General features: G+C 46.7%; 1 protein-coding gene across 14 annotated transcripts in view; it reads left to right on the top strand.

Moving 5' to 3' along the window:
- WT1 (WT1 transcription factor) overlaps nucleotides 1-25,949 on the top strand; it is a 68,464-nt gene that overhangs the window by 37,272 nt on the left and 5,243 nt on the right. For 5 of the 14 annotated variants that reach the window (XM_072338908.1, XM_072338916.1, XM_072338917.1 and 2 more), the window contains 7 exons: nucleotides 3,028-3,153; nucleotides 3,240-3,342; nucleotides 7,875-7,952; nucleotides 16,766-16,868; nucleotides 18,211-18,361; nucleotides 24,878-24,967; nucleotides 25,694-25,786. In XM_072338908.1, coding sequence (XP_072195009.1) covers nucleotides 3,028-3,153; nucleotides 3,240-3,342; nucleotides 7,875-7,952; nucleotides 16,766-16,868; nucleotides 18,211-18,361; nucleotides 24,878-24,967; nucleotides 25,694-25,786 — 744 coding nt within the window. Of the gene's footprint in view, nucleotides 1-381; nucleotides 484-1,482; nucleotides 1,958-3,027; nucleotides 3,154-3,239; nucleotides 3,343-7,874; nucleotides 7,953-16,765; nucleotides 16,869-18,210; nucleotides 18,362-24,877; nucleotides 24,968-25,693; nucleotides 25,787-25,949 lie in introns of those variants that run through there. The other 9 variants (XM_072338912.1, XM_072338915.1, XM_072338910.1 and 6 more) reach the window with 6 other exon arrangements.

Genomic DNA, 25,949 nt, shown 5'->3' with positions numbered 1-25,949 from the left:
TCGGACTGACCTCGGGAGCGCTGGCTCGCCGGGCCGCGCGCACCGGGCGGCTTCTGGTTCCCTCTCGGCGGCTCCTGCAGGGACACGGCGGGCTGCCGAGCATCGTGGCCCCGCTGTTCGCGCTGCACCCAGAAATTGGCGTGGGTGAGCGGTTAACGATCGGTCAGCCCCCGCCTACGGAACGGGGTTATCGCTTAATGGTTTTTCTTCCAGCGGCGGCAATGTAAACATCTGCTGGCGCTAACGCGAACGAGAAGGGAGAGAGCGCGGAGCTCTCGCTGGGGATCCCCAGGCTGCGCCTCCCTCTGCGCTCCGTCCCCGCGCTGCCCGGCCCGGGGGAAGCTGCCCACGCGCGGCGAGGCTGCTAGAGGAGCGGGCCCGGAGCAGCGCTCTCGCAGCCGCCCGGAGAGTCTCGGGGCCGGCTCTGTGCTGCCGGCGGGTGTTCTGCTCTTCCGCGGCCCAGCAGCCAGCCTCGGGACGTAGGTAGGGTGCTGCGGGTGGCCGGCGCCCCAGCTCCCGGCCGTTGCGGGATGCCTTTGCTCCCAGGCGGGCAGCAAAGGGAGGCGGGCCGGGGTGAGGGAGAGGAGGCCCGGACCAGGCGTTTGCCGGTCTGCCGATGTCAAAAAACTGGGAGTGGAGCGCGGGGCCCAGTTCGGTTGGGGAAGTTACGCGGCATTCCCAAAGGCGGCCGTCGCAGCACGGGGCCGCTGGTGTTGTTCGGACACCTGAAAGCAGTTCAGATATCTGAGACGGTTTTAATGGCCGAGCAGAAGTAATGACGAGAAGGGCAAGGGTATCAGCCTCGACTATGCGGGTGGGTGAGCGGGTGTCCTCTGATTTCTAAGCCCCCAAAGCGAAAGGGTGCCTTTAACGCTCAGAAACACAGCACCCGTCTTGGCTGCGGCCTTAAGCCCGGCAGGGTTCCGTGCGGGCGGCTCTGCACCCCGCGGGCACACCGCTGTACCCCCGAGACGGCGACAGCTCCCGCACTTGGCAGCGAGTCGCGGCGCGGCGCTGTCCCGAGGCGGGTGAGCAGGTGTGTGCGTGGCCGTGCCCTGCTGCGGGGGGCAGAGCTCGGGCAACACGGCTGCGGGGCAGCCCCTCCTTCCCGCTCCGTCCCGTCCGGGTAGCGCTCCTTCCTTCGGCGAGGAGGAATTCGGCAAAGGGTGCTCGCTTTTCTATTGATTGATTTATTTATTCTCGGCCACGGATAAAACGTTCTTGTTTTCGCTCTCCTCAAGGTTGAACTCCCGGGCTTATAGCCTGTTCTTCTGACCGTGGGAAAGACGTTACCTTGGCTCTGCGATGACACTTCAGCCAAGTCTGGGCCGGGGCGTGGGGGTAGGGAACGAGGCTTTGGAAGCTCTGTTCAGCTTTCCCCTTCTGGTCCGCCCGTCTCCTTCATCCAGCTGGGCTCCTCCACAACTGGAGTCCTCCTGCGGGCCCCGTGCTGCAGCAGCTGTATAGCTTTCAATTATTTTCAGCACATTTTAATCAGGCCCGACTCTGATAAAGCCCTAATTAAAGAGACCTCGCTATCGGCAGCTCGGTTCAGAACTCGGCTTTCTTATCACATTCCTGAAGCTTTGGGTCAGGCAACACCGGAAAATGCGGCCAAAACATCGTTCTGCTCCGAGCTGCGTTGTGAAGGTCGCCAAAAATCTGCGCCGGGCCAAAAGTACCGTAGAAAGTGTCAGTGTTTTCGGAACGTAAAAAAAGAAAGAAAGGAAAAAAAAGGCAGAGAGAAAAGGGGGAAAGGGAGTTGAAGGCTGAGCCTCTGTCCTGAGGGCCAAGGGAGGAGATAAGGAGCGAGAGGCGCAGCTGTGGGCCGGCAGCCCGCACGGTACCGCGCTGTCAGCGCCGCTCGCACCGCAGTGAGCGGCTCCGGGCTGGGGAAGGCGATGGTCCGGGGCGAGTGAGCCCCGTCGTGCCGGGTCGGTTCCAACCCGTCCCGAAGGTGAGGACTATAAAGCTTTCGGGATTTTTCTCCCTTCCCATCAGCAGGTTGGTCAAACCCCGTAGCGCGGCTGGACCCAATTTATTGTCCGCAGGGACAATCAACTGCAGAAACAGCACCCGGATCCTTGCGTTACTCCCATCGTAACGCCTCGGAAAAGCGCCTGTGATTATCAGCCGGGCACCCGGGTCCGAAGAGAGCGGGCGCTCGGGGTCGTTTGTTTTCCCAGCCTGCGCCGGGCTTTCTGTTTTGTTTTTTTGGAAGAGTGACTTCGGAGGAGCTCGGTTCTGGGGGCAACTGCTGACGAGCCGAGAAGCCGCCGAGATAATATTACTTTGTAATTACTTTCTTAGCCGAAGTTGTTTAGCCAGCTCCAAGTCATTAATGAAAGTCGGTGTCCGAGCACCTGATTTACGGGCTCGCAGCGGCCCGGGGTCAGCAGAGGTGCTCGCGTTCCATCTGAATCTGCCCAGCTTAGGAAACCAAATCGGCTGTTTGTTATTTTGGAGAGCAATTTTCGCTGAAAGGAGGAGTTTTAGTTTTGCGTGAAACATTCTTTATTGCAGACTCTTCAGAAAGCTGCTCTTAAAAAAAAGAGAGAGAGATTAAAGGGTAACTTCTAAATTGGAAACGGCAGAGGAGTACACAGAGCAGATGGGAATCTTCCTCTTTAATATGAGCAACAATTAATGAAAACATCCTTTTTATTACCGAAGCCGATCTGTTCTCTTGGAACGTGAACGAGACTTCCGACTTTCCTCCCTAAGGAGCGGGCTGCCCGCCTCGGCCCTCCCGGGGGCTGCCCCCCTGTACCCCGGCAGCCCCACACCCCGGTATCCCCGCACCCCTCGGGGTCACAAGGCATTTCCCGGCGCCCCCAGCCCCGCCAAGTGTCCGTGGGTGTGCTGGGGGAGCGGAGGTGGGGACGCCCCCGGCTGCGCCTCTCCCCTCGGTGCCCGCGGAGCTGGGGCTGCCCCGGGGGCGTCTCTCACTCGACGGCCGCGTGGAGCCACCCTGCGGGGGGCAGGTGCGGGCCGGGCAGCCCCCTGACCCCACGGTGCTCTCTCCAGCAGGTTACGGCACCGTGGCCTTTGACGGGACTCCGAGCTACGGCCACACGCCGTCTCACCACGCCGCGCAGTTTACGAACCACTCTTTCAAACACGAGGACCCCATGAGCCAGCAGCCGTCTCTAGGTAATGCCTCCCGGGAGGCCCGGCCGGCGCGGCGCGGGGCTGGGCGGCGGCTGCGGCACGGGCTAACCCTGTCCCTTTCTCCGCAGGGGACCAGCAGTACTCGGTGCCCCCCCCGGTGTACGGCTGTCACACCCCCACGGACAGCTGCACGGGCAGCCAGGCCCTGCTCCTGCGGACCCCCTACAACAGGTACCTCCGCCTCGCCCTGTTCTCACTCCCCTCGTTTCGCATCGGTTGCTGCTCGGGCAGCTCTGCTGCCGGCGTGTTGCGCCAACGGCTTTCTCTTGCAGAGGGAAAAGAAAGTCGGGTCCGCTTTCCTCTTGAAACAAACAAACAAACAAAAGCAAAACCACGACAACAACAAAAAGGAAAATAGGATGCACGCGTTTAAGTAAAAACCTGGCACTGGCCCCATAGCCCAGACCCGCCACGCCTCGGGCTTTCCCCTGCCGAGCCGGGCACCCGGCAGGTGCCGTCCCCGTTCCAGGGCTGCTGATGCCGATCCCGGCCCAAGCGTGTCCCAGAACATCCCTCGCTGCCCGATGCGGGGCCCGGTGCCCGCAGCCCCCCGCGCGGCTGCCCCGCTCCGGTCCCACGGCGCGACGACCCGGTTGGGCAGAGGAGGGCAGGGCAGGGCCGGCGGCTCGCGGTGCGGGTGCGCGCAGAGCATGTGCGGGGTCGGGCGGTTGTGTGTCAGTTCCATGAAAGGTTTCGGCTCCACTCCTTTGAGCGGAGGGGACCGGACCGCAGAGAAATGTTTTTTCGAGAACGGGGCAATACAGCCCTCGGATTTCCTTGCTGGGAGGAAAGTGCTTGTGGAGTTTTGCTCCCGCAAACAGAAGGCCCGCTGCGATCGCGGCTTCCCTTCCTTTTTGGTGTGGGGTGGGGGATGGGCGTGCCTCTCGCAGTTTTACAACGTGTTTAGTGAGAAGTTCCCCAAAATTTATTCTTCAACTTTTTGTGAACTTGGAGCCGGTCCCGTATCTGGGAGTTGCTAAGTAACTGCAGCACACAAAACAATGTCCCTGCGCGAAGGAAGCCGCGGCGGCTCTTCTCGTAGGCCGGGTCTATCGCCTCTGATTAATCAGAACTGGAAGTGGGACAACACAATTCTGTCACTTCCAGAAGTCGCTTCGCTAACGAACGTGAGTTGACGTCAAGGGAAGGAGGGAATGAGGTAATGAAGGAAGGAAAGAAGCCTATCCAGAGAGATTAGCGTGTGGAATAATTGGCGGGGAGAGCTCCTGGCCGAGTGGACCGAAGCGGCTCCCCTCGCGGGGCCGTCTATAATTAGGCTATGCAGGGAGCCTTAGGAGGGCCGCGCGCCCCGCGGGGTTTCTCTGCCCTCGGCGGGATGGCTTCTTCGCCGCTCTGCTCTGCGCTTTGGCCACCGGCTCCGAGCTCAGTGAAGGCTGCAGCCCTTCCCCTCGAGTGGGGACCCTCCTGGAGAGCCGGTGCGAAACCAGCCCCCAACTCCTGCCGTTTCCCCGGCGAGCAGCTCCGGTTCTTCTGAACGGTCTGCAAAGCATGATCCGAGGGGTTCTTTTTCTCATGTTCCACCGAAGTGGTCTTTCGTACGTGTAGTGGGGTGAGCCCGATCCCGGGAGGTGTGATCCCGACAGGGACAGCTGCTTGTGCCGCGGGCTCTCGGGGCAGCCAGCAGGGACGCGTGGGGCATCGGTCGGGGCAGAGCCTGCTCCATGCCGAGAAGCAGCCCCGTAGCACACGTCCCCCTCCAGCATCGCGGCCAGAACAGGTGGCTGAGCAAGAGCACCCCTGTCCTCCCCTCCAAGGCCGCAGAGGCATGCGGAGAAAAACGACTTTCCTTGCACATAAGCGTTTTGTTAGGAGGTGCCGCCAAGGCAAGCGAGTGGCCAGGTACCGTGCAGAGACGAGTCTGTCTCGCTGGCCGCGTTTCCGACGAACTGGGAACAAACAGCCCTCTTTTTGTCCGACGATGATTTGACAGAGTCTGTATTACCATTTGTAAGCGTGTATTCACCTCGTGCCTGTCTGCGCAGCTTCAGGTTCAGCCCCGCAGTGTCGCCGCCGGTGCTCCTTGAGGCCCGTGCCCATAGAGCGGCCGCTGCCGGCCGCCTTTAGCAGAGGAACGGGGCGGTGTGGCCGGCAGCACGAGCTCGGCATAGTGGGGCATTGCCTTTTTCCTCGGCGGGGGTCGGCGGGGTTTGTCCCACACCTCCCGCCCTGTTCGCATCCGTGGTGCTGCGGCGGGGCTGCCGAACCTGCCACGGAGGGTTCAGCGACCCACGCCCCATCCGAGCTTTCGGCTCTGCTCGGCCTTACGCCCTCCCCTTGGGTCCCTTCGGGCTTCATCCGAGCAGGCGGGTGACCGGGGGGCGGCTTTTGCCCGGGACGCGGCCGGGCACGGGCGGCGGGCTGCCGTGGGGCGGTGACGTGGGGATGTGAACTTTTCTACCTCGCGCTGCTTGATGTAGTAAACATGCCCGATGTTGAAAATTTACTGTGAGTCACACTTACAAAGACTTTAAAAGTGGAGGAGTCTCGGTTCAGATTATAGCTCTCTCTGTGCAGAGGTCAAGAACTCGGTAATACCGTGGTGCAGGCCAAAACAAACTCTATATGATCTACTACTGGTTTCCTTTTAAGTTCCCTTTTTGCTCCGCGTGGACTTCCTTTTATTCCACTCCAACTTACATTAATCCCGTTGTGGAAACGTTCCCCCCTTCCTCTCCTTTCTCTTTAAAAGCATCTCCGTAATGAAAATAAGTTATTTTTAGCGTCTCCTTTGTGGCCGTTTGGAGGGCCAACGATTCCGATTGGAATCAATGCAGGCACGTCCCCAGGGACCCGCTTCCCTTCTCCTAACCCAAGCCTCGTTTGAAGCAAAGATGTTGACTAGAGCTACTAATTCCACGAGCTCATCTCTCGGTCCCGTCAATGAGAAGCCGCGCCGACGCGTGAACGGGAGCGAGGGATGTCCCACACTCTGTCACGCGTCGGATGCGACGCGCTCCATCCTTCGGTGATGTCCCTGTGTCCCACCGCAGCCCAAGGCGTGCCCGAAGGCCAGCGTGGCCCCGGACCCAACTCTCAGCTTGCCCCCGTTGGGCCGTCAGTGTCCGGCACCGGCTACCGAGCGTGTCCTTGCCCCCCTCCTCCCGAAGCCCATCCCTCCGGGAAGCGCTGCGCCGCCGGGCTGCCGTCGGGGTTGCGAGGAGGGGAGCGGAGCGCGGCCGGGAACCGGGAGGCAGGAGGGGGCTTGAGAGAGGCTGGAGGTGGAACGGCGGGCTGCGGCTTAGTCCGGGGCTCTCGGTTTGGATGCTGTCACCCGACGGCGGAGTGCGGTACGGTGGCTGCTGGCGAGTGACAAGATGAATAAGTGTATTACTTTATGAAAAAGCAAAGGAGGGGAAAAAGTGGATATCGTGGGGGAGGCTCTTATAAATGAACTGTCAAGGGAGAGAAAGTTAAAGGGAAATCTCCTGCTGTAAATGCATCGGGCGGGCACTTCTAATAAAAATCAGGGTCCTGGAGGAATTAATTACGGCAGCATTACAGGAAGAATTCGTGGAATTGCAAAACGTAGTTGGCACAGACCAGCACGAGCTGCTATTGCAAATGGGGAAGCTGCAGGAGAGTTTAACAATCCCCGAGCTGATATGCGGGACATTGTAGTAGCATAATAGCGGTTCAGACACACTAATGAATAATTGCGTCCGGTGATACTGACAAATGGTACCGCGCATACTTCGAGATTGAAGTCACTTAATTTGTTTTTATATGCAAAAGCTTCCCACTGGAATCTGACTTTTTTAGGTCGCTTCTACCTGCCACGCAGAAAAAGAAGAAAAAAAATGCCCTCTTTAGTATCAGGATGAGAGAAACTCACTGCCCGAGCGCGGTGAATCCCGGCGCAATTAATCAGCCCTGACGCGCCTTATTGCGAATGCCCGTTCCCCACCCGGCATCGATCGCGGCGCCCGGCGCAGGGGCCGCTCTCTCCCACAGCCCTCCCCGGGAGCCTCGGGCCCGGCTCCGCCTCTCGCCGGCCCCCCGCGGGCCCCGCTCAGCCCCGCTCCGCGCAGGGAGCCGAGCCGTGCCCGCTCCGAAGGAGCCGCGGATGCCGCCGTCGCTGCCGGTTCCCAGCGCGCCGCGGCGAGCGGGCAGACATCCCAGCGCGTTCCCGTCGCGAGCTTAGTTTATCGCTCAGCCACTCCATTTTTCTTCTGCCTGTCAAGCCTCTAGATGTAGTGCCATCCATCACGAGTCACGATAGCTGTTTCACTCCATTAACCACGTGATCTTTTACACTCCCGGTTAAAACAGTTAACAGATTTGCCTTTTTAAAACAAATAATCTGCTTTGTTAGCCCGCGGGTCCCTTTTCATTACTTTAAATGTGCCAATATCGGATGTGACTTTTCTGCAAGGGAAAAAGCTTCATGTCTCAGCTTGTAGGTTACAAGGGAGTCCCTTCCCTTCCCTTCCCTTCCCTTCCCTTCCCTTCCCTTCCCTTCCCTTCCCTTCCCTTCCCTTCCCTTCCCTTCCCTTCCCTTCCCTTCCCTTCCCTTTTTTCCTTTTCCCGATGAACCAATGATTACATCGATAAGATGCATTGCATAAGTAAGTATGTTGCTGTTTTTAGATGTAAAGACAATAACGAAATGTTGCTATTTAGACGAGTCGATGCTAAACGGGCGGCAGTGCGTTTGGTTCTAATTCTGGCTGTTTCCACCACAGTGACAATTTATACCAAATGACGTCACAGCTGGAATGCATGACATGGAACCAAATGAATTTGGGATCCACGCTGAAAGGGTAAGGCGCTGCACTTTTATCTAGCCTTTCGCCCAAAGCGGTCGCATTAGGCAGTCAACGTCTCGTTTGATTTTACGGCCGGACCCTGGTGTCCAGCACGAACAGCGGAGCCGTGCCCTGCTGCAGAGCGTCTGCAAGCTGCCGGCACCCCGCGAGCCTAGCTCCCTGGGGCCGCCCGCCCTCCCGAAGGGCCGCCCCGGCTGCCCCTTCCTACCGCCCCTCTTCCCTTTCCCTCCCTTCGCCGAGCCCTGCGTCCTGTGTCCCGGCCCGCCGCCTCCCGGCTTCCTTCCTCCCGGCCATTGTCGCCCTCCCACCTGCGGGGAAGAGGCTCCGGCCCGCCTCCCCCGCGGGGCTTCCTGCCGCCGGCCGTGCAGGAAGGCCCCGAGGCGCCGCGGGGCCCCGCCGGGGTGGCGGCCACCGCGGGGACTGCGCTCCCCGACCCGCGGCCCGGCCGGGGTCTGCACGGCGATCCTCCAGGGCGGGCGCCGCGGGAGCTAAGGGGCGCGGGGCAAGCCCGGCGGGGCGGAGCCGTACAGCAGCCCGTGCCCAGTGCCCCGACGGCGCTCCCGTGGGCTGGTTGTCCCCCGAGGGAGCTTCTGGTCGGGGGAGGGTCACTCGGCTGGTGCTCCGCCGTAAGTTCACCTCACTTCAGACCATTGCTGTCGTGAGTGAAAGAGCCACCTTTAGATCCTCCTCGAGGTAGAGCCAAAGACTGTCTGCTGTGCCCTGAATACATGGAAACTTCCCTCCCGAAGGTTGGTATCACCGACATGCTTTGAGACGTTCCCATTGCCTAAGCACATGCTGGCAGTCTCACTTGAGCAGCAAGAGAAATCTAGAAAATAGCACATACATCTGTGCTTTCACAGTTGTCCATGAGTGCGGAAGCCTTGGTTGATACTGGCTTTGTCCATACAATACAGTGCTGCAGCATGAAGGAAGCAATATCCTGGATCTACTCCTGTCTCACTCACAAAGGGTGCTGGAAGGCTGAGGGGACAGATAATAGTGTAGTAACCTGTGTATGTTGGAATGACCTGAACTGAGGCTAAGGAGATCTGCCAAGGACATCTCTTGTGTTTAAGAAGATCTCCAAATCCTACCATTGTGCACAGCTCAGTGCCTTTTTTGCTGCCGATTCTTTCTTTTTAAAGGTTATTTCATTTCCTACTTTTTTTCCCCCGTAACTGTTTGTGATTTCCTCCTTAATCTGTGCACTTTAAAGATCAGTCATTGCAATATTAGACACTGTTTTGTCTCTTCTGAAGAAAATATCCTGCAAAATGGAGTAACGCATCAACCTTGACTGAGGTCCAAGTTATTAAAGCAAGGAAGAGGTTATTCTTTGGGGAACTCAGCAAAGAGGAAAAAAAAAAAAGAAAGACACAATAGAAATATTGAAGGAGCACTGAGCAAAATAAATGGCTTTTTGCTTGTCCAGGAGTCAGACTGCTAGCAGTGTAAAGTATGTGACCTAGAATGCATGAAAGAGGGGGGGGGGGGGGGGGGGGGGGGGAAAGAAGGAGAAATCATGATGAATGATCTATGGTAAAACAAAGCTGAAAGTTTTGGTGTAGGCCAAGGTTGTAGAATCTGTGGAAAATCAGTGCTAGACATAGCCTCATCTCTGGTAATATGAGCCAAAATAGTTATCTGTCTTTTCTGGCCGAGAGTTACAATACACAGCACCTCCAAGCTCGGTTGCCACGAACATAAGGTATTCTTCCCAAGATTTACATCTTTAAAATATATGAACTGTTCATAAGTGATTCCCAGGCGTTTAGTATTTCAGATGCTTTTCTCAATCTTGTAATTTAAGGATTTTGGAATCGGTCTTTCTGTTGAAATACAGAGCTTCTAGATTCTGTTCAATGATGACAGTCCTTGTTTAGCTCCTTGCCTTGGGCTCTTCCCAGCACTTCTTCCTGGCTTAGCTAAGACTTGTGTGCTTTGTAATCAGGAAGGAAACATTACCAGTACGTTCTGCAAGTAGTTAGACTTGCTATCATCTAAAACTTAGGTACACTAAACAGTGGACCAGTTCAGCAGCTTGTTTTCTGGGTTCAGGATGAGTTTATTAATACCCTGTAATGAAGTGGTTGCCATGTATTTTATGTAGAGATAGCAGCTTCTGTCCTTAACTTGTGAAGCAGTTTTGGGGCAAGCATTCTGGTTTTAGCTGGTTACATTGTTTTGCTAGCATCTGATCAATCAGCTGTAAAAGCTCACTTTGAATCCAAGTTTGCTATTTGGCCATGAATACTGTCAGGTGGTCAAAGCTGTGTCCTTTTCACTCATCATGACAATCATTCCTGCTGAGCTATGAAGACAAGAAGCTTCTTCAGCTCTGTGGGTGCCTTCTGTCTTTCTTGACTTCAGTGTGTTAAGGAATGGCAGAAGGCATGGCCTGTGTGTCAGGCTGAGGCCAGCATTAAAGGAGATGGAACAGAGTGCAGGTCCAGGCACTGCTAACTGGTGGAGAGAGAAACACGGTGAGCAGAGGTGTTGTCTTCTGACTGCACAGCCACGTGAAAGACTGGCAAGTGAAAGGGAGAGGTGTACGCAGGGAAATGGGTAGAAGTGTTGCAGTCAGACTACTCCAGAATACAGAGTCGGTTCCTGAATGTTAAATTCTAGACATTTATGCCTGTTGGTAAGCCAAAAGGAAGACTGAGGGCCCTAAAGAAGCCTAAACAAGCAACCTCTTCAAGGAACTGTCCTGGAGACTTCTCTGCTGTTCTTGAGCTTTAGGCAGAAGAGAGGGCTGTCTTCTTCTCTGCAGGAGTTGCCACATAAATGGGCAGTTTCAGGGATCTGAAGGGGGAGCTTCAAGGTTAGTGCAGTGAATGTCACTGTTTGCTGATGGTATTTTGTGGTACTTGATTGGGAGGCTGGGACCTGGTTTATACTGCTGTGTGTCCTCAGATCCCAGATGTCTCAGACTGGGTGTCATAAATCTGTGGACACTTTTCCTCAGTTTCTGCCCTTGTATTACTTTTTTATTTGAACTATGTGGAAAATGCTATTGGCCTTCATAGTACTAGTGCAAAGGCTGTCCTCACAACTTTATAATCCTCTGATATTGTGACATATTCTGTGTAAAAGGGACATAGAAATAATATATACCAAGCAGGAAATTATATGGCATGATAGACAACAGCAGCCACGTACCCAGTGACAAGACTTTATAGAAATGTTGCATGGTTTTATTTTCAGCTGCTTGAATGAGAGTTGTAAGCTGTATTTCTGACATTAACCTGAAGTTATATGTAAAGCCAGAGAAATGTAGTGGCTTTTTTTTTTTTTTTTTTTTTTTTTTTTTAACCTTTTTACTTCTGCTTGTGTTTTAATTGGTCAGTGTGTCTGAAGGACATATGTACATATTCTGCTTGCTCATGTCCACTGGAAGGAAAATTAGGTATGATCTTTATAGAATGCTGTGAGAACAATGTAAAACAAGACAGAGATAACTTATTTTGTCTAGTAGTGAATTGTAAAGGTTTTTCTGTTTCCTATAATGGTATTATTAGTAAAATATGGAGGTGTAAAACTTCCTACTCGGGGTCAGTTCTGCAGTCAAGATGAATTTGGGATGGACAGTGACCCACTGCCTATGGTGCTCCATTTTCCCTTTCCCACTGTTAGCTGAGGGCCTTGTTTTGAAGGGAAGTGTTGGGTGAAATCCCAATTCTACTGCAGTCAAAGAAAAAAAACAACCCTAAGCTGTTGAAGTCAATGAGACCAGAGTCCCCTGCAGTCCAGTGCCTTCCTCTTGTCAGCCAGATGGTTTTCTCATTGAAGATGGCAGAATGGCTGCAGTATGTGAAATAACATTTTTGTAATGTTCATTGCCTTGGAAAGTAGAGATAAAAATGCAGCTTTATAGTCCACACTCTGTAATGGTGTTAGACAAAAAACAGGCAGACACATGATCTTCTATATAACTAATCAGAATCTTTTTGCTGTCTCCATACGTATTTTTCCCAGGGTGCTAGGATGGTAAATATTTTAGCAGAGGGAATTAGCTCTCCTTCTCTTCCTTTATGTTCTGTTATCAACGGGACTGGCCCACACCCTCACTTTGCCTCATTTTTGGCTCTGTTTCTAAACCCTAAGATTCCTGTTCTTGCATTGAAACACAATTAAATTGAAGCTTAATGCGGTGCCTGTTTTATGTAATCTTGCTTTCTGGCTTTTTTTATTCTTCCAAGCCTGAATCTCATGAATCAATTTGTATTCATGTTTTCATCTGAAATTTTCTAAGTCTTCTCAGTGTGCCCTAAAGCTTCTCTTTTTTGCTTCACAAAATAATAATAAAAAGCTTAACTCTACAGATTAAGCTGTAACTGGTTTATACATTAGACAGACAATTTCAGTTTAACAAAGTAAAAATGGTGTGAGAGAGAAATTGCAGCTTGATTATTATTTTTTTTTTTTTAAATATTCAGATTAGAATGTCATCTTTTATGAGGTTTTTTTTATAACCACTTAGATTGATATAACTCTCTAAAGCTGCTCTGTTTTTCATCACACATTCTCATCAGTAAAACCTTCATTTTTATTAATCTTTGTACGATCTGTACAACTTTGAGATTAATCATTTAAAAGAGCTACTCTCCGGGTGTTCAGGATATGCTGGACCAGCGGTAAATGCAAGCCTTTCTAACTACTCTGCAACACTATTGCTTGCTTAGCATTTTGCCTTGCAAGTATCAGTCTTTGTTTCCCAGTTATCTAGAGTTACATTGTATGGATATGTTTCCAGGTCTGTTTCTGGCTGCCTAGAATCAGAGAACAAAATACTGAGAGTGGTGAGGTGCTGGAACAGCTGCCCAGAGAGGCTGTGCATGCCCCATCATTGGAGGTGTTCAAGGCCAGGTTGGATGGGGCCCTGGGTAGCCCAGTCCAGTTTTAAATGGGGAGGCCGGTGGCCCTGCCTGTAGCAGGGGGCTTTGTGATCCTTGAGGTCCCTTCCAACCCAGGCCATTCTGTGGTTCTGTGAGTTGTAGTTTCACCAGCTAACGTGATGAATTGTAAGTATTTATAGTTCAATTCTGCCCATGTCCTGTTCCCATTGAAGTTAAAGGGAACTGTATTTACAAGCAAAGGCAGAAACAAACTGTGAAGCCAAGTCCTTCGGTCTTTACTCAAACAGAAATTCTTGCTAGATCCTGACAGGTCAGTTTGGCTGCATCCAGCCTTGCTTAGCTTTTGAGTCCTTTTAGGACTTGTGGAGGGACTGGTGTAGCATCTCTCCCAAATACAGCTAAGCCTTACTAGGTTTTACCCCCCCCCCCCCCCCCCCCCCCCCCCTTCCACTGCTCATACCCTGGTTACCCCCCTGGCCTCAGCTGAATTTCTCCTGGGGCTGTTCAGTCCCTGGAGCTTTAGCCATGCTACCAGCTGTGCCCAGGGGGCACAACCGTGGGGCATGGGGGACATTGCCTGAGCAGTCCACCCTGTGGGAAGGGAACATGTGGACATGCTGGAGAAGCCTCTTGCTCCTGAGGTGTCAGTTCTTATCTGGCCTGAACCATCACTGCTCATCTGAATAGCATGGTATCATATCATCTCTAATGTGCCATCTTTTTGATTCACAATGTGGATGTTGTTAGAAGGATCTGGGATGTATGGTGCAGCCATCATAGTGCTTTGGTGAAGGTCTGGAATGTTACCTGTTCTGGAGAGTGTCCTGGGGCAACTTTTTTGTTGTTATTTGTATAGATCTTATAGATCTTGTGACCTATGTGCGTGAAGTGTTTTCTGTTTGTCTGTTTAAACACAGATTGCTTGACAAGATAAGTTGAAAGCTAAGGGATCTCTTACCCTCTGAAGATTCTCATTGATTTAATGTGCTGGAGCCATGCATTCACCGGTTACTTGCATCATTCACATGCAGTCATTATCTTTTGTAGGCAGTAGACGTTTGAGTTTCAGCAGTGTAGGAGATTTATATTTGCAGTCAGAGCTTTTATTTTAGTATGTAAACTACAAGCATTATAAAGCAAGCCTGCTGTGTAAAGCATGGCATATGTTTTGTGGCATACATCATGGGGACACAGAGCAAAAATAATCTAATTTCACAGTAAGGTTACTACTGATGGAAGGTGAAGTTCAAGAGAGCAGTGATGGGGACTGGTTTTGAACCCCCCCCCTTCAGCGTTCACGTTTCTCCACTCATCAGGAGGAGCAGTCACATGTTAATTTCTTTCTATCTCCTCAAGGAGCAGATTATTCCATAGCGAATAAATATCACCTTGAGCATAAAATCTCACTGCTTCAAAGTCATCATCGTTATGACCAACCAGACAGCACTGATGAGAACATTCGTTATGTGAGATGGGAACTATGATTCCTGCTTGCTAGAACATTTCTCAAAGAGAGCTTTTTGAATAGGTAGCTCTTCACCTGTTAGTGTCCCATTGGTCAAGAAGCTCTGAAAAGTTTTTATCTTCTAAGCGTAGCAGTTTTGTTTAAAGCTATAATGAAGTATAATTAGAAATAATGGGAGGAAATACAAAAAAAGGCTGAATGTTGAGGAAGCCATCCCAAACATGCTATAAAAACTGAGGTGGAGAACATCCAGAGGATAACTCCCGCTCACAGAGTCACTCTTGAGGGCACAGACAGGCTCTTTGTTCTGTTTCTTATTCTTGGGAGGAGTTGCTTCAGAACCAATTGCTTTTAACAGAAGCATTCAATACTGGAGGATGAAAAATGTGAGTTTGGAGGGGAAGTTAGCTTGTATTTGATGCCATAACGTTTTACTGTACATTACCGTTCCTCCTTTAAAGTCTCAGCCTTGCAAATTCTTCTTATCTGAGTTGGTGTTTCTTGTTACTGGCACAGGAATGAAGTGAGAGCACATACAGCTACTCAGGATAACTGGTGCTGGAGTTCACATTTACCCTCTGTTTGTTGTTATGCTACAGATCAGTGATAGCTTCTACTGCAGGAATTCCTCCTTATAAATAGGCGTTCTCATCTAATTTCTGTTTTAATTAGTGATTAACATGAGTATCCTAATGGACCTGGTACTTTTCAACTTTTATCAACTATGGGCTTTGCTGTCTTTAAGTGGAGAGGAAAATTCAGTGCTGGTGGGAAAAGTGAGTTGTGCAAATGGCAATTTGTTACTTGTATTACAGAACAAAAGGCCACATCTGGACCTTGAGCAGAGAGGAGAACCTGTTTAGTTAGAAATGGTACGTGTCTAGAGAGGCGTTAATACATCTAAATCAGCTAACAGTGTATTCCTTTCTCTTATTATTGAAGATAATATTTCGGATCAGAGGTACTTCACTGCCAACACCCTAAGACTTATTTCATTATAACCACCTGGTTGGCACCTAAAACTGAAACAGAATTTGCTTTCCTAGAAAGCGTAGCCTTTGTTTTGAGCAGCCAGGTGGAGCCAGGATTTGAATCGAGTATTTTAGGCAGCTCCTTAAACTAGAGGAACACATCTGCCAGGTGGCAGCCTCCGAGCTGCTAAGTGGAGGGATAACAAGGAATGTGACCCACGTGCTGGAGTAACAGCAGTTCACAAATAGGGCTCCCCTTCCTCTTTAGCGAAGTTCACAAACTGTTGAAACATCTCCCGCATTCCAGTTCCACTGGCTGTTCTGCAAATCACTTAAGAGGTTTAAAACTTCCTTGTAATTCTACTCTGCACATGAACTTTGAGTGAAGAGAAAGGAAGGCACAGTGAAACGAGAGCCTGGGCCTCAGGGACCCCTTAAAATTGCTATTGCAAGCATTTGGCAAAGGCTGGGATAACATCCTATGTATCCATCTTTGTCCCTAGCTCCGTGCCCTTGGGCTTTGTTCCGGGCTTTCTAATTTCTAGTGCAGTGTGAAATATGAACATTTACTGTTGCCAGTGTACATTAATACATGTGGCAATGTCCACACTAATCTAACAAACTTATTTAAGGTATATTGATATTATTGTAACATTAAGAAAGTCACTAACTGGAAGAAGAAAAACCCAAACCCTGCAATATTCCTAATGTTCCAGACAGAAGAGTGTAAGATTTTGAAGATTAAACATAAATACATAAATATGTGGCCGATTCACCATGAAAACAGCACAAATTACACGTTTAAAATTGTCATGGTGCTGCATAAGGAATCCTGATCATGTATACTTATTATTTTTATAAACAAAGGGTTAATTTGTAGTGCATCCTGCAAGCTGATACGTAGGATAAATAGTTTGGACACTGATTTGTAATCTCTGTTTATGAGTACATGACTGCTGTTCTTATAAATGTCATCACTTTCTTGGTAGTATCTGGCAATATCTGAGTCATGAAGTGCTGACAAAAATCCACTGCACTTAATGTGAAACTTGAAGCATTTTGCTCATTCCAAAAGATATTAGCAATAGCCAGCCCCACATTTAGCTGATAAATAACGTGTACATGTGCACATGACACAGTTATGCTGCTATGTGGATTTTTTCCCCTTACCTCGAATCTTTGTGGAAGTACATCAGAGTTCAGATCATGAGGTGTTTTTTTCCTCTTTTCTTTCTCTCTTTCTTTCCTTCTTTCTTTCTTTATTTTTTTCTGGACTGTCTTAAGGGATACCAACAGTTGTGTGTATGGAGTCTGTGCATTGTGCTATAAGGGAACGGGTCCATGCGAAGGTAGAACAGGCTTCCTTTGGTGAATTCCACTTGAGCCTGGATATCCTGCCTATGGAAACAAACTCTGCATATGTTATCAAGTTAAGAAATTAAACCTCTTACATGGAGCAAAGTACTGAAAAATATTTCATTTCTCCATTATTCCTTTCTTTATTTGTAGCCATACGACAGGATATGAAAATGAGAACCACAGTGCTCCCATGTTATACAGCTGTGGGGCCCAATACAGAATACACACCCATGGAGTTTTTAGAGGCATACAAGTAAGTACAGTAGGGCACTATTCACAGGGAAGTAACACTGCTGCCTGCTTGTAATGTTCATTTACTACCTTACTGATGTTTATAAATTCAACTTTGATTTGAGTTTCCCCGTGGCATTAAGAAATGGTTGACATAAGTGTCGTGACTTCACTGAAACCACTGAAGTATAATGTAAGATTTCTTTCTGGCGCAGTCATTTAGAACTGTTTATTTCTTTAGAAGATATCTGTGGGGCAGTATTTCTTACCAGCTGCTCCAGATGGTCCGAAATATAAGATTCGGCTTCCAGCTTCTAGCTCCAGCTACTTTGGCCATGTGAAACTTGTGTTACAATGGACTAAGTCTGATAACTGTGTAAGAAAGTGCTAGATGACATTTTGCTTTTAGGGATTTCTGAAGCTTTACTAATTCAAACACGTTTCCTTAAAACAAAAATAATATAAGAAGTGATTGTTTCCTGGTGACAAAGAAAAGATTTGGAAGGAATTTTTCATTCATGGAAGTGGATTTCCTCTTTTTCTGAAGCAGTTTTATCATTGATAAATACCTCTGTAACAGTTAAAGTTTCTTAAAACCATTGGAAAAGTAATCACATACCGCTTGCTTCTTATGTGTTGCTCTTTTTGTGTGATCAGCATAGATGAATGCTTTTAGATGGCATTTTTTTCTCCTTTTTTTCATTCTGTATTAGTGTAACAAGTCACTATTCAGTAGCAAACTCTCAGAAGCAGGTTTGTGAGAGAGCTTTTGGCTGAGTAAATAGAAGTAAACAGCTGACATGTTTATGGACACTCGTCTCAGGAGGAGAAGATGGTCTTTGGTGGAACCTTTGATAGACAGTGGCCAAAACTCATTGAAGCTGAACTGTTCACCAGCTCCACCTGGACAGTTTTTCTCTGTTTATTTTTTAACAGTGTGTATTAACCCAATACAATAAGCCTGCACCTTAATTTCATATGAATATTTAATGTAATATAATGTTACTCTGGCTAATGCTCTTGTCTATATGCTGGTATATACTTAAGGCTATTTCTTATGCCGGTCAGTCTTACTTCCAGGATTGTGTGATTATATCTGAGGCCAGAATATTTAATCTTACGTATAAATATTAATGAGATAATTTTGAGTTTACCATTTCCTCTTCGTTTCATTTTAATGCTCTGGAAATAACAGATTGAGATATGCTAAGGTTGTATTTAATCAAAACATGGAACACGTTACTGTTTGCAGTGTGGTGTATTTAAGTATTTCTTGTCATGGAGAAGTGCCTCTGAATGTCTGCCTTTTGTTTCGCTGAGCTTGTGAACATTCACGTTGCATTAGCAAGTGTCTGCCATTGTAGGATGTGCGACGAGTGCCAGGAGTAGCTCCGACTATCGTCCGATCAGCAAGTGAGACAAACGAAAAACGTCCCTTCATGTGCGCATACCCCGGCTGTAACAAGAGATACTTCAAGCTGTCCCATTTACAGATGCACAGCAGAAAGCACACTGGTAAGTGCTGGCACTGAATGGCACGCATTGTGTTACAGTGGGTAGGGTGATTTTAAAACAGCAGATGGTGCAAGAAACAATCTGCCAGGTCAGGGGCAGGGAGTCTCTATTCGTTGAGGGATGCATGTGCTCTGTCATCTGTGAGGTCCCTCTTTTGGATGCAGAAGACTGGCTGTGAATCCAGTGAAGTAAAACGCAGAGCAGTACTGATAACAAGTAGATCACCTCCTTTCCTCTCTTACTGTTACAGGGCAGCATTCAGGGCTGTGATTTTATTTCTTTATAATTTAAGAGCATCAAAGCTTGATCCAAAATATAACAGTTGTTAACTATTAAGAAGTTTCTTCTGCAAGAGCAAATGAGACATTTACCATAATCTTGCCCCCCTGTATAAACCTTGTCTGGTTGGGGTTGAACACAGGGATTGGCACACGAGCGTATTTGCTATGGGATCATCCCAGGAAGAATTGAGCTAGAAGCCAGTAATTTGTATGGTGAGATCTGAGTTCTCTCTGAATTCAGGCCATTCAATTTGCATTCAAAAATGCATAAATAAAATGCCCTGCTGTACCCCACAAAAGATTAAAAGGGACCATTTGCCCTATGTGAAGATTTATACTGTTGAAAATATATGATAGTATCATCAGATATGCTCCATATGCATGTTTTTGTTGCCTATCACATTTCCATTTAGGCAGCTTTTCTGTGCTAATTCAAAACCTGTGAATACAATCTGTAAATATCCATGTTCAATCAACATATAACAGAAGGTCAAAAGGATGAAACAACAGATAAGTGTTAAGACTTAGCAGGTTGTCAGGTATTTCATAGAAAAAATAGTTGCACGCTTTTCCTTTTGGATACCATGAGCTGACATTTGTTACTTGCATAAAGCAGGTAAGAAATGAACATTACAAAGCAGTTTTGATTTCTGAATAGGCAAATCACAGAATATTCTGACAGATATGTTCAGTTTTGCTAAAATTCTGGATAAAATAATCGCAATTGTTCTGTTCCTGTATTTTATTCCAGGTAGTTTCTTGGCTTTCACAGTATTATTGCTGGATGCACCACAGGGCCTTCTGCTTACATCTTTTTAAATGATTATTCTTAAACTAAAGAAGATATCCAGCATTATATAATCTTTATGTGTAGAGTCACAGAAGCCCCAGGCAAGATAGAGAATAGGACTATAATAGCCTAGCATCCCTAGAGAAACTTCTTCCCTTGTATTTGAGGTCATAAACAGCCCTTCTTTCTCCTTTGGTTTATGCTGCAGTGGAACTGAATAGAGAAAAAAGGCTTTTTTCCCCTCAAACATCTCTTCTTTACAAATGTACCCAGATCCTTCTGCCATCCTTAGTGTGTTAAGTTGACAATAAAACTTGTTTTTTCTCCATCTAACCTTTGCAAGTGGCTCTCTATAAGTAGTGAGTCTGACACCCCGAGTTTGTCTTTGCTGATAAAACTGCTGCAATAGAGAAGACCACATGAACTTTCAAGGTTGCTTGGAGCTAAAGAGAGGAAGCAAGGGGAAATTGCACTGCTGGTGTGATTGCTGCTTGGGTAATTGGTTAAACTGTATGGTGGAGACATTCAGGTTTAGGATCAGAAAGGAGTTTGCCCCATTGTCAGACTGGCAGGGACAGTTCCGTTCTTGTCCTCCAGCTTGTTGCACAAGTACTAACCATTTCCTATAACTGTTATCTGGAAATTTTACTTAGTAAATTCCCAGCTGCTTGTAGATACTAAGACTTGCTGCCCTTCATTTCTTGTATCTTCCTGTAGTCAGTTATTCCTAGCTTTTATGAGTGCTTTGTGTACTATGCAGTATGGGAGCATCTGGAATGAATAGACCTAACATTTTCTTGGCTGCGTGGTACAGTGGAGGGTGTGGATTTGGTGCCCATGTGGTCCTTACCAGTCCCATGCTCTTCTGTACTCCTGGGTAGCTGAACTGACTATTTGTGGCGTAGAGCCATTTCCAGCCTCCTAGGTGTCTTGGTGCCCTGTGCCTGCCAGTGTTCAAGGGGTATTTGGATGACATGCACTGAAGGGGTCAGGCAGCTGGACTTGGTGATACTAGAAGGGCCCTTCCTACAGCGCCGTTGTCTCCAAGGGCAGATCAATCACTGCTACAAAGAATGTGTGTGTTTTGTTGGTAGCAGTTACGATTGCTACAGTTTACACTTACCAACTTTCTGTTCTCCACCTGTTTGGTATTATGTGAGGGGATATCTTAAGGGACCAGCATGATTAAGATGAGGCTGCTGGTATATGTTGATAATTATGTAGCTGTCTCTTAGGCTCTCATGTCACTTTTCTGCCTGCAATGCAATGAACTCCATTCCATACCACTGCTCTAGAGTTCACTGCAAAGTATAGAAATTGGGCTTGTTGGAATCAGCATACTCATTTAGATGGAAGGAAACTGGTGAACATAATACCTCATAGATACTACATCCTTTCTTCTTCCATTCTGATGTTTTAATGGGGAATCCTGACAAGCCATTTTGAGGTTAGAGGACTGTCAGGTGCTAACTCAAGTGGAGAACTGTTTGTTTGGGTTACCTCCTTACAGCCAACATGAGATTTTACGCATCCTCCTGTAAGGTGATCCTGTATTCACTCATGGGTTTGAAGCCCTTCCCACCTTTCTTAATACAGTGGTAAGACAATTTTTAAATTATGGACACACAATTTGAAAACAAGCTGTAACATTTACCTGATATTAGAAAAAAACAGATTATATCATGATGAAATAATGTTCACTTTTGCTTATCTTTTTACTTTCTATCATAAATATTTGCAGAGAACTTGGCTCATCAGATCTTCCATTCACCAGTCTGTAGTATTGCAAAATCAAACAGGGCCCTGACACACAGCACTGGGTTCTGTAATCTGTTTTTACCACTAATGAAAACCAGTGTTTTTGTAGAGAAAATGCTCTCTGCCTTTTTGCTGGGGATATTTCTTCAGCCTACATGTGCTCAGCTGCAGGTATCAGTTTCTACAATGAACTATGACAACATGTAATAAAGAAAGTAAATACTTTCTGTGGCAGGGGGTAGCTATTGGAAGTGAATTTCTGAGGCTCTAGGCAGCACGGATAATGCAGATTACCAGTTTCTTGCTAATCATCTCAGAGCAATTTCTTTGCTTTGACTAACAGAATATCTTTTCTTTATGGCATGTGCAACCATGCTGCTAAATGCCTTACAGTCATAAATGCAGTTCATCATTACTGCACCTTTGAAAGACAGAGGTCTATCTTCTGTGTAAGCAGATGATAAGTGGGTGGTGTTGTGCTTGAGTTGGGAACTGCACAGACCCCTAAGGAATCCAGTGCAGGATAATAATCCCATTTCAGATACTCACTGAGGCTCGTTGTCTTTTGTTTCAAAATCAGCCTCCTCTCCTCATGTTCACTGGTTAGCAGCAAGCTTTTGCAATCGCTGTGTGCCTTAATTAAATTAAATGATTATGAATATTTGTGCAACTGCTACAGCAGTAGGACTTTCTGTTTTCCCATGTGTCTGTGTAAATTAATTTGCACCAGAGATGTACAGTCTTCCTCTAGTTTGAGTCAACCTGCTTTGAGCAAAAAGGTTTATTTTATTAAGTGTCTTTATTGCAAAGAATCTGAAGGCCGAATGAGACTTGTGCTGTGATTATTGAGCTTATTTTTTTTCTAAATGTTTTACTCAATATTATTCCATTACTGCTATTCCATCCATCCTCTCAGTATACACAAAGTTTAGCCTTTTTTGTTGCTCTCTTTCAGTAATAAAATGTAAGTAATTGTGCAGTCCTTTGAGTCACAGGTGAAAGGACTGGTGGAGCTTCATCTTCTCCTGTTTTGTTTTGAAACTGTATATGGTCACATAGGAAGCTGACAGTATTATGGGATATTTTTTGTACATTGAGAGGCTTGAGCCTTTTACTGGAGGGGCTCTAATAGGCTGAAGGAAACACGACACTGGTCTAACCCCTTTCTGTATAGTGATTTCATGGGGCACCAGCAGACTTCTAACATGGAACATCTCGCTGATTCTGTTTTCGTTGAACTTACAGAAGTTAACTGGTTTGTGGCAGCTGGCCTCAGCAGGCTTTTTACTTGGCACTGGTTGGCATGGAAGATGTAGAAGGAAAGAGAAGTTAGGCTTGCTGGCCAAATGTTGTGTTGTTTATTTACTATTGTTATATCTTGTTTATTTACTATTTGTTTTCTACAGCATCAGTGTAATCTCTGTGTAAGCATATTGGATTGATTCCTTTAAAAAATGCGTTGCTGAAATTTGTCTTTAATTTAATCATTTATATTCAAAGTATTGAAAGAAATACTTCAACGCACATGCTATTAGACCTGCTATACTGTTTTATTCAAGTACCTCCTTAACTATCTTCTGCATTTACATTGCAATTAGCAGACAATCATCCTGTCACTGCATTCTGCACTGCTGACATTTCCCCTCTTAAATCTGCCAAAGGGCAGAATTCCTTGGAAGTAAGTGGTTTCTGAAAAGCAGGCACCCCCCTGGGAGCCCTTGTGGTCAAAGTGTGCAGAACTATTTCAAACACCTGTGGCAACTTTAATCCTTGATGCTAATAAATTAAGCACAGCAGACATGGAAGTTGTCCACACCTAGGTTTGAGAATCAGTAAACTCCTTTGGGTGACTGTCACAGGAAGTTAACTTGTTCTTGCAGATTTAGCTGCTTTTGTGAAATCTTGATCCTAACTACAGTGGTATGAATTTGGAATGCTCTTCTTAACTTGCTGCTTCAGATTAAAATAGTTGGTGCTGATATTTAAGACCATGGTCCTGAATATAGGATAGTTCTATTAATTAGCCTTTCAAATTATTCCGTATTAGTTCTTAAATGACATCTAAGAAAAGGCCAGAAAAAAAAACACCACTTCTTTCTGAAAGCAGGAATGTCTTTAGCCCCTTACATCACGTATCACATCCTGTTATCCTAATGATTCCAAACTAAAATTTATGTGAGATACACCATTTAACTTTCACAAATAATGAACAACATGGATGTGACATCAGACATGTTCCTTGGCAGTACCTTAATATATACTGTTCCCAGTCAACATGCAACAGGTGCTAAGAAAAGCCTTTTATTCATCATAATCTAATCAGAAATGCAGATACTTCCAGTGAAGATTTGAATGATTTCTGTTTAAAGATGCACTCAAAGAAATCAAAACTGCAGCTCCTGTATCTTCAGCTGATTTTTGTTCATTAGATCCTAACTGCTGGATCTTTGTTCCATATCTTAATTTTCCACTGTAAACAGAGCAGATCCCAGCTGTTCTAATGTGTATCTTCCAGATAAAACATAGGATCTGCCCGCTTTGCAATGAGAAGTGTTTCTTTGGCTTTTGTGCTGAGTGAGGGTTCTCCGCAGGGCTGTGGCACTGGAAACAGATTTTATGTACGTAGAAGTACAACTATATCTTAGTCTCTTGCAGGATTGCAGTGTTGTGCAATGGGGCCTTACACTAGGTGATAATCAGATCTGAAATGCCACGCAGCTCCTCCTGTAACAGTATACAGATTAGGGTTTTTTTTAATGCTGGCTGAATTTTCACTAGCTCTTTGGTATGCTACATTCCAGCAACGTTATCCACTATCCTCAGCCTCCTCAATTGCTCATTTCTTGCATCTCTTTGCGTTTAATGGGGTCTTGTGCTTTAAAAAAACTTTTGCTTTTAAAAACTCAGTTCATTTATGGCACCGGCTTACCTGGGGATTTCAAAATATTAATTAATTCATCCCTTTTAAGTCAGAAGCTTACTTTCAGTTCCAGGGAGAATGCATGCTGAAGGTCCCTGCTGAACTGTACAGGGTGGAGGAAGAGTTTGTGTTTACACGAGCCTTTGTGATAATTCACAGCCTTGCCTGCAGGATGTGTGCAGCTACATATAGAATTCTATTTAGGACTGCTTTATGGAAGAGACATCATTTGAGTTTTGGGGAAGAACATACTGTTTTGTGGTTGAATTTTGCTCACTTTCTTCGAATTCATTTAGGATATTGAATTCATTTAGTACATTGAAAATTACCACATCATTTACTTAGTTTTTGCTTGAAATTTGACTTAGAGCGAGCTGCAGGTTGTTCCCTTGTGCAAATCCATAAGTGGAACAGTTGGAGAGGGTTTCTTGTGGTTTTCAAAGAAATATGGGGAAAAAAATCTGTTCTTTTTCAGCAGAAAACAAAAAATATTATGCAACTAAGAGTTCTTATAGTTTTCACACAGTGGGCCTTTTTTTTTTAGGATGAACAGATTCAATAACAGTGACAATGTGGTAAATTATGCCAGCCTTTCCCCACTGGTTGCAACACAGTTGTATGGTTCTGTAACAATTGAGACTGTCCTTAAGTTGCCTTAGAAAGTGGGAATCATACATTTCTTATTGTAGCGCATTTAGTCTTCTGATTCTAGCTGACACACTTCCCAGTTTGACCACATTTTCAGATAAACTGTTTGTACTTTGCAGGTGAAAAACCATATCAGTGTGATTTTAAGGACTGTGAACGAAGGTTTTCTCGTTCAGACCAACTCAAACGGCACCAAAGACGACACACAGGTACGCTGAAAGTGCATCTCTACTCTTTAAAATAGTTCACATCTCCATTAAAATTGGAATCCAAAAAGTGTACTTCTGAACTTCTACTTTTGAAGTAGATTTCTAAACAAAACTGCTTGCTATATAGTATTCTCAATGTAATAAAGATAATGTTTTTTAAAGCCAGAGAGTTCTGCAAGAAAGAGTTGCCAGTGAGTAACCAGATAAATGCTGCTGTAGATGTTTTGATGTTTGTGTGGCAATGCCAATATGTGAGCGCTGCACGTGTGCACCATTAAAGGCTGGTGGACTTAAAATGCACTTCCACGTGGAAAGCAGAAATAAGGAAAAGCCATACTAACTGAAGTACTTGATTCAGCAAGACACCTAATCTTAGGTTTCAGCCTTTCTGCCAACTAAAGGAAGGGTTCTAGGAGTAGCAAGGAGAGAAACGTCTAAGATCTGTCTGGTTGGATTATACTGGAATGCAGCTGACTAAAAATAGGCAGGAAAGTGTATAGCAGCTGTTATCATCCAGTGGAGAAGGCAGCAGCAGTCATGATCAGGACTGAGTCCTACATAGATTCAGCAGTCTTTCTTGGTGAATCATTTACTAGTTTATCATTTTACCATCATATCACCACAAAAAATCCCGTCTTTTGAAGATTCAGAAATAGCTGATGTCATTCAGTCTTCCAAAAGCTGTTGGATTATAAAACAGATTTTTTTTTTTTTTCCTCTCTCCAGGTGTGAAACCCTTCCAATGTAAAACCTGTCAGAGAAAGTTCTCCAGATCTGATCATCTGAAGACTCATACCAGGACTCATACAGGTAAAACAAGTGCGTAAACTTTTCTTCACATTTATATTTCATTATTTTTTAAGTTTAAAATAATATTGTTGTAAATTACATGATTAGAAAGTTTCTTAACAAGTATTAAATCTTCTAAGCATCAAAAATAATAGCAGAGTGTGCTGGCTTGCCAGTGTGACTATATTCCCTA

Source organism: Excalfactoria chinensis, chromosome 5 (assembly GCF_039878825.1).
Source record: "Excalfactoria chinensis isolate bCotChi1 chromosome 5, bCotChi1.hap2, whole genome shotgun sequence".
Taxonomy (NCBI): domain Eukaryota; kingdom Metazoa; phylum Chordata; class Aves; order Galliformes; family Phasianidae; genus Excalfactoria; species Excalfactoria chinensis.
This window is presented reverse-complemented; position numbering and strand designations above follow the sequence as displayed.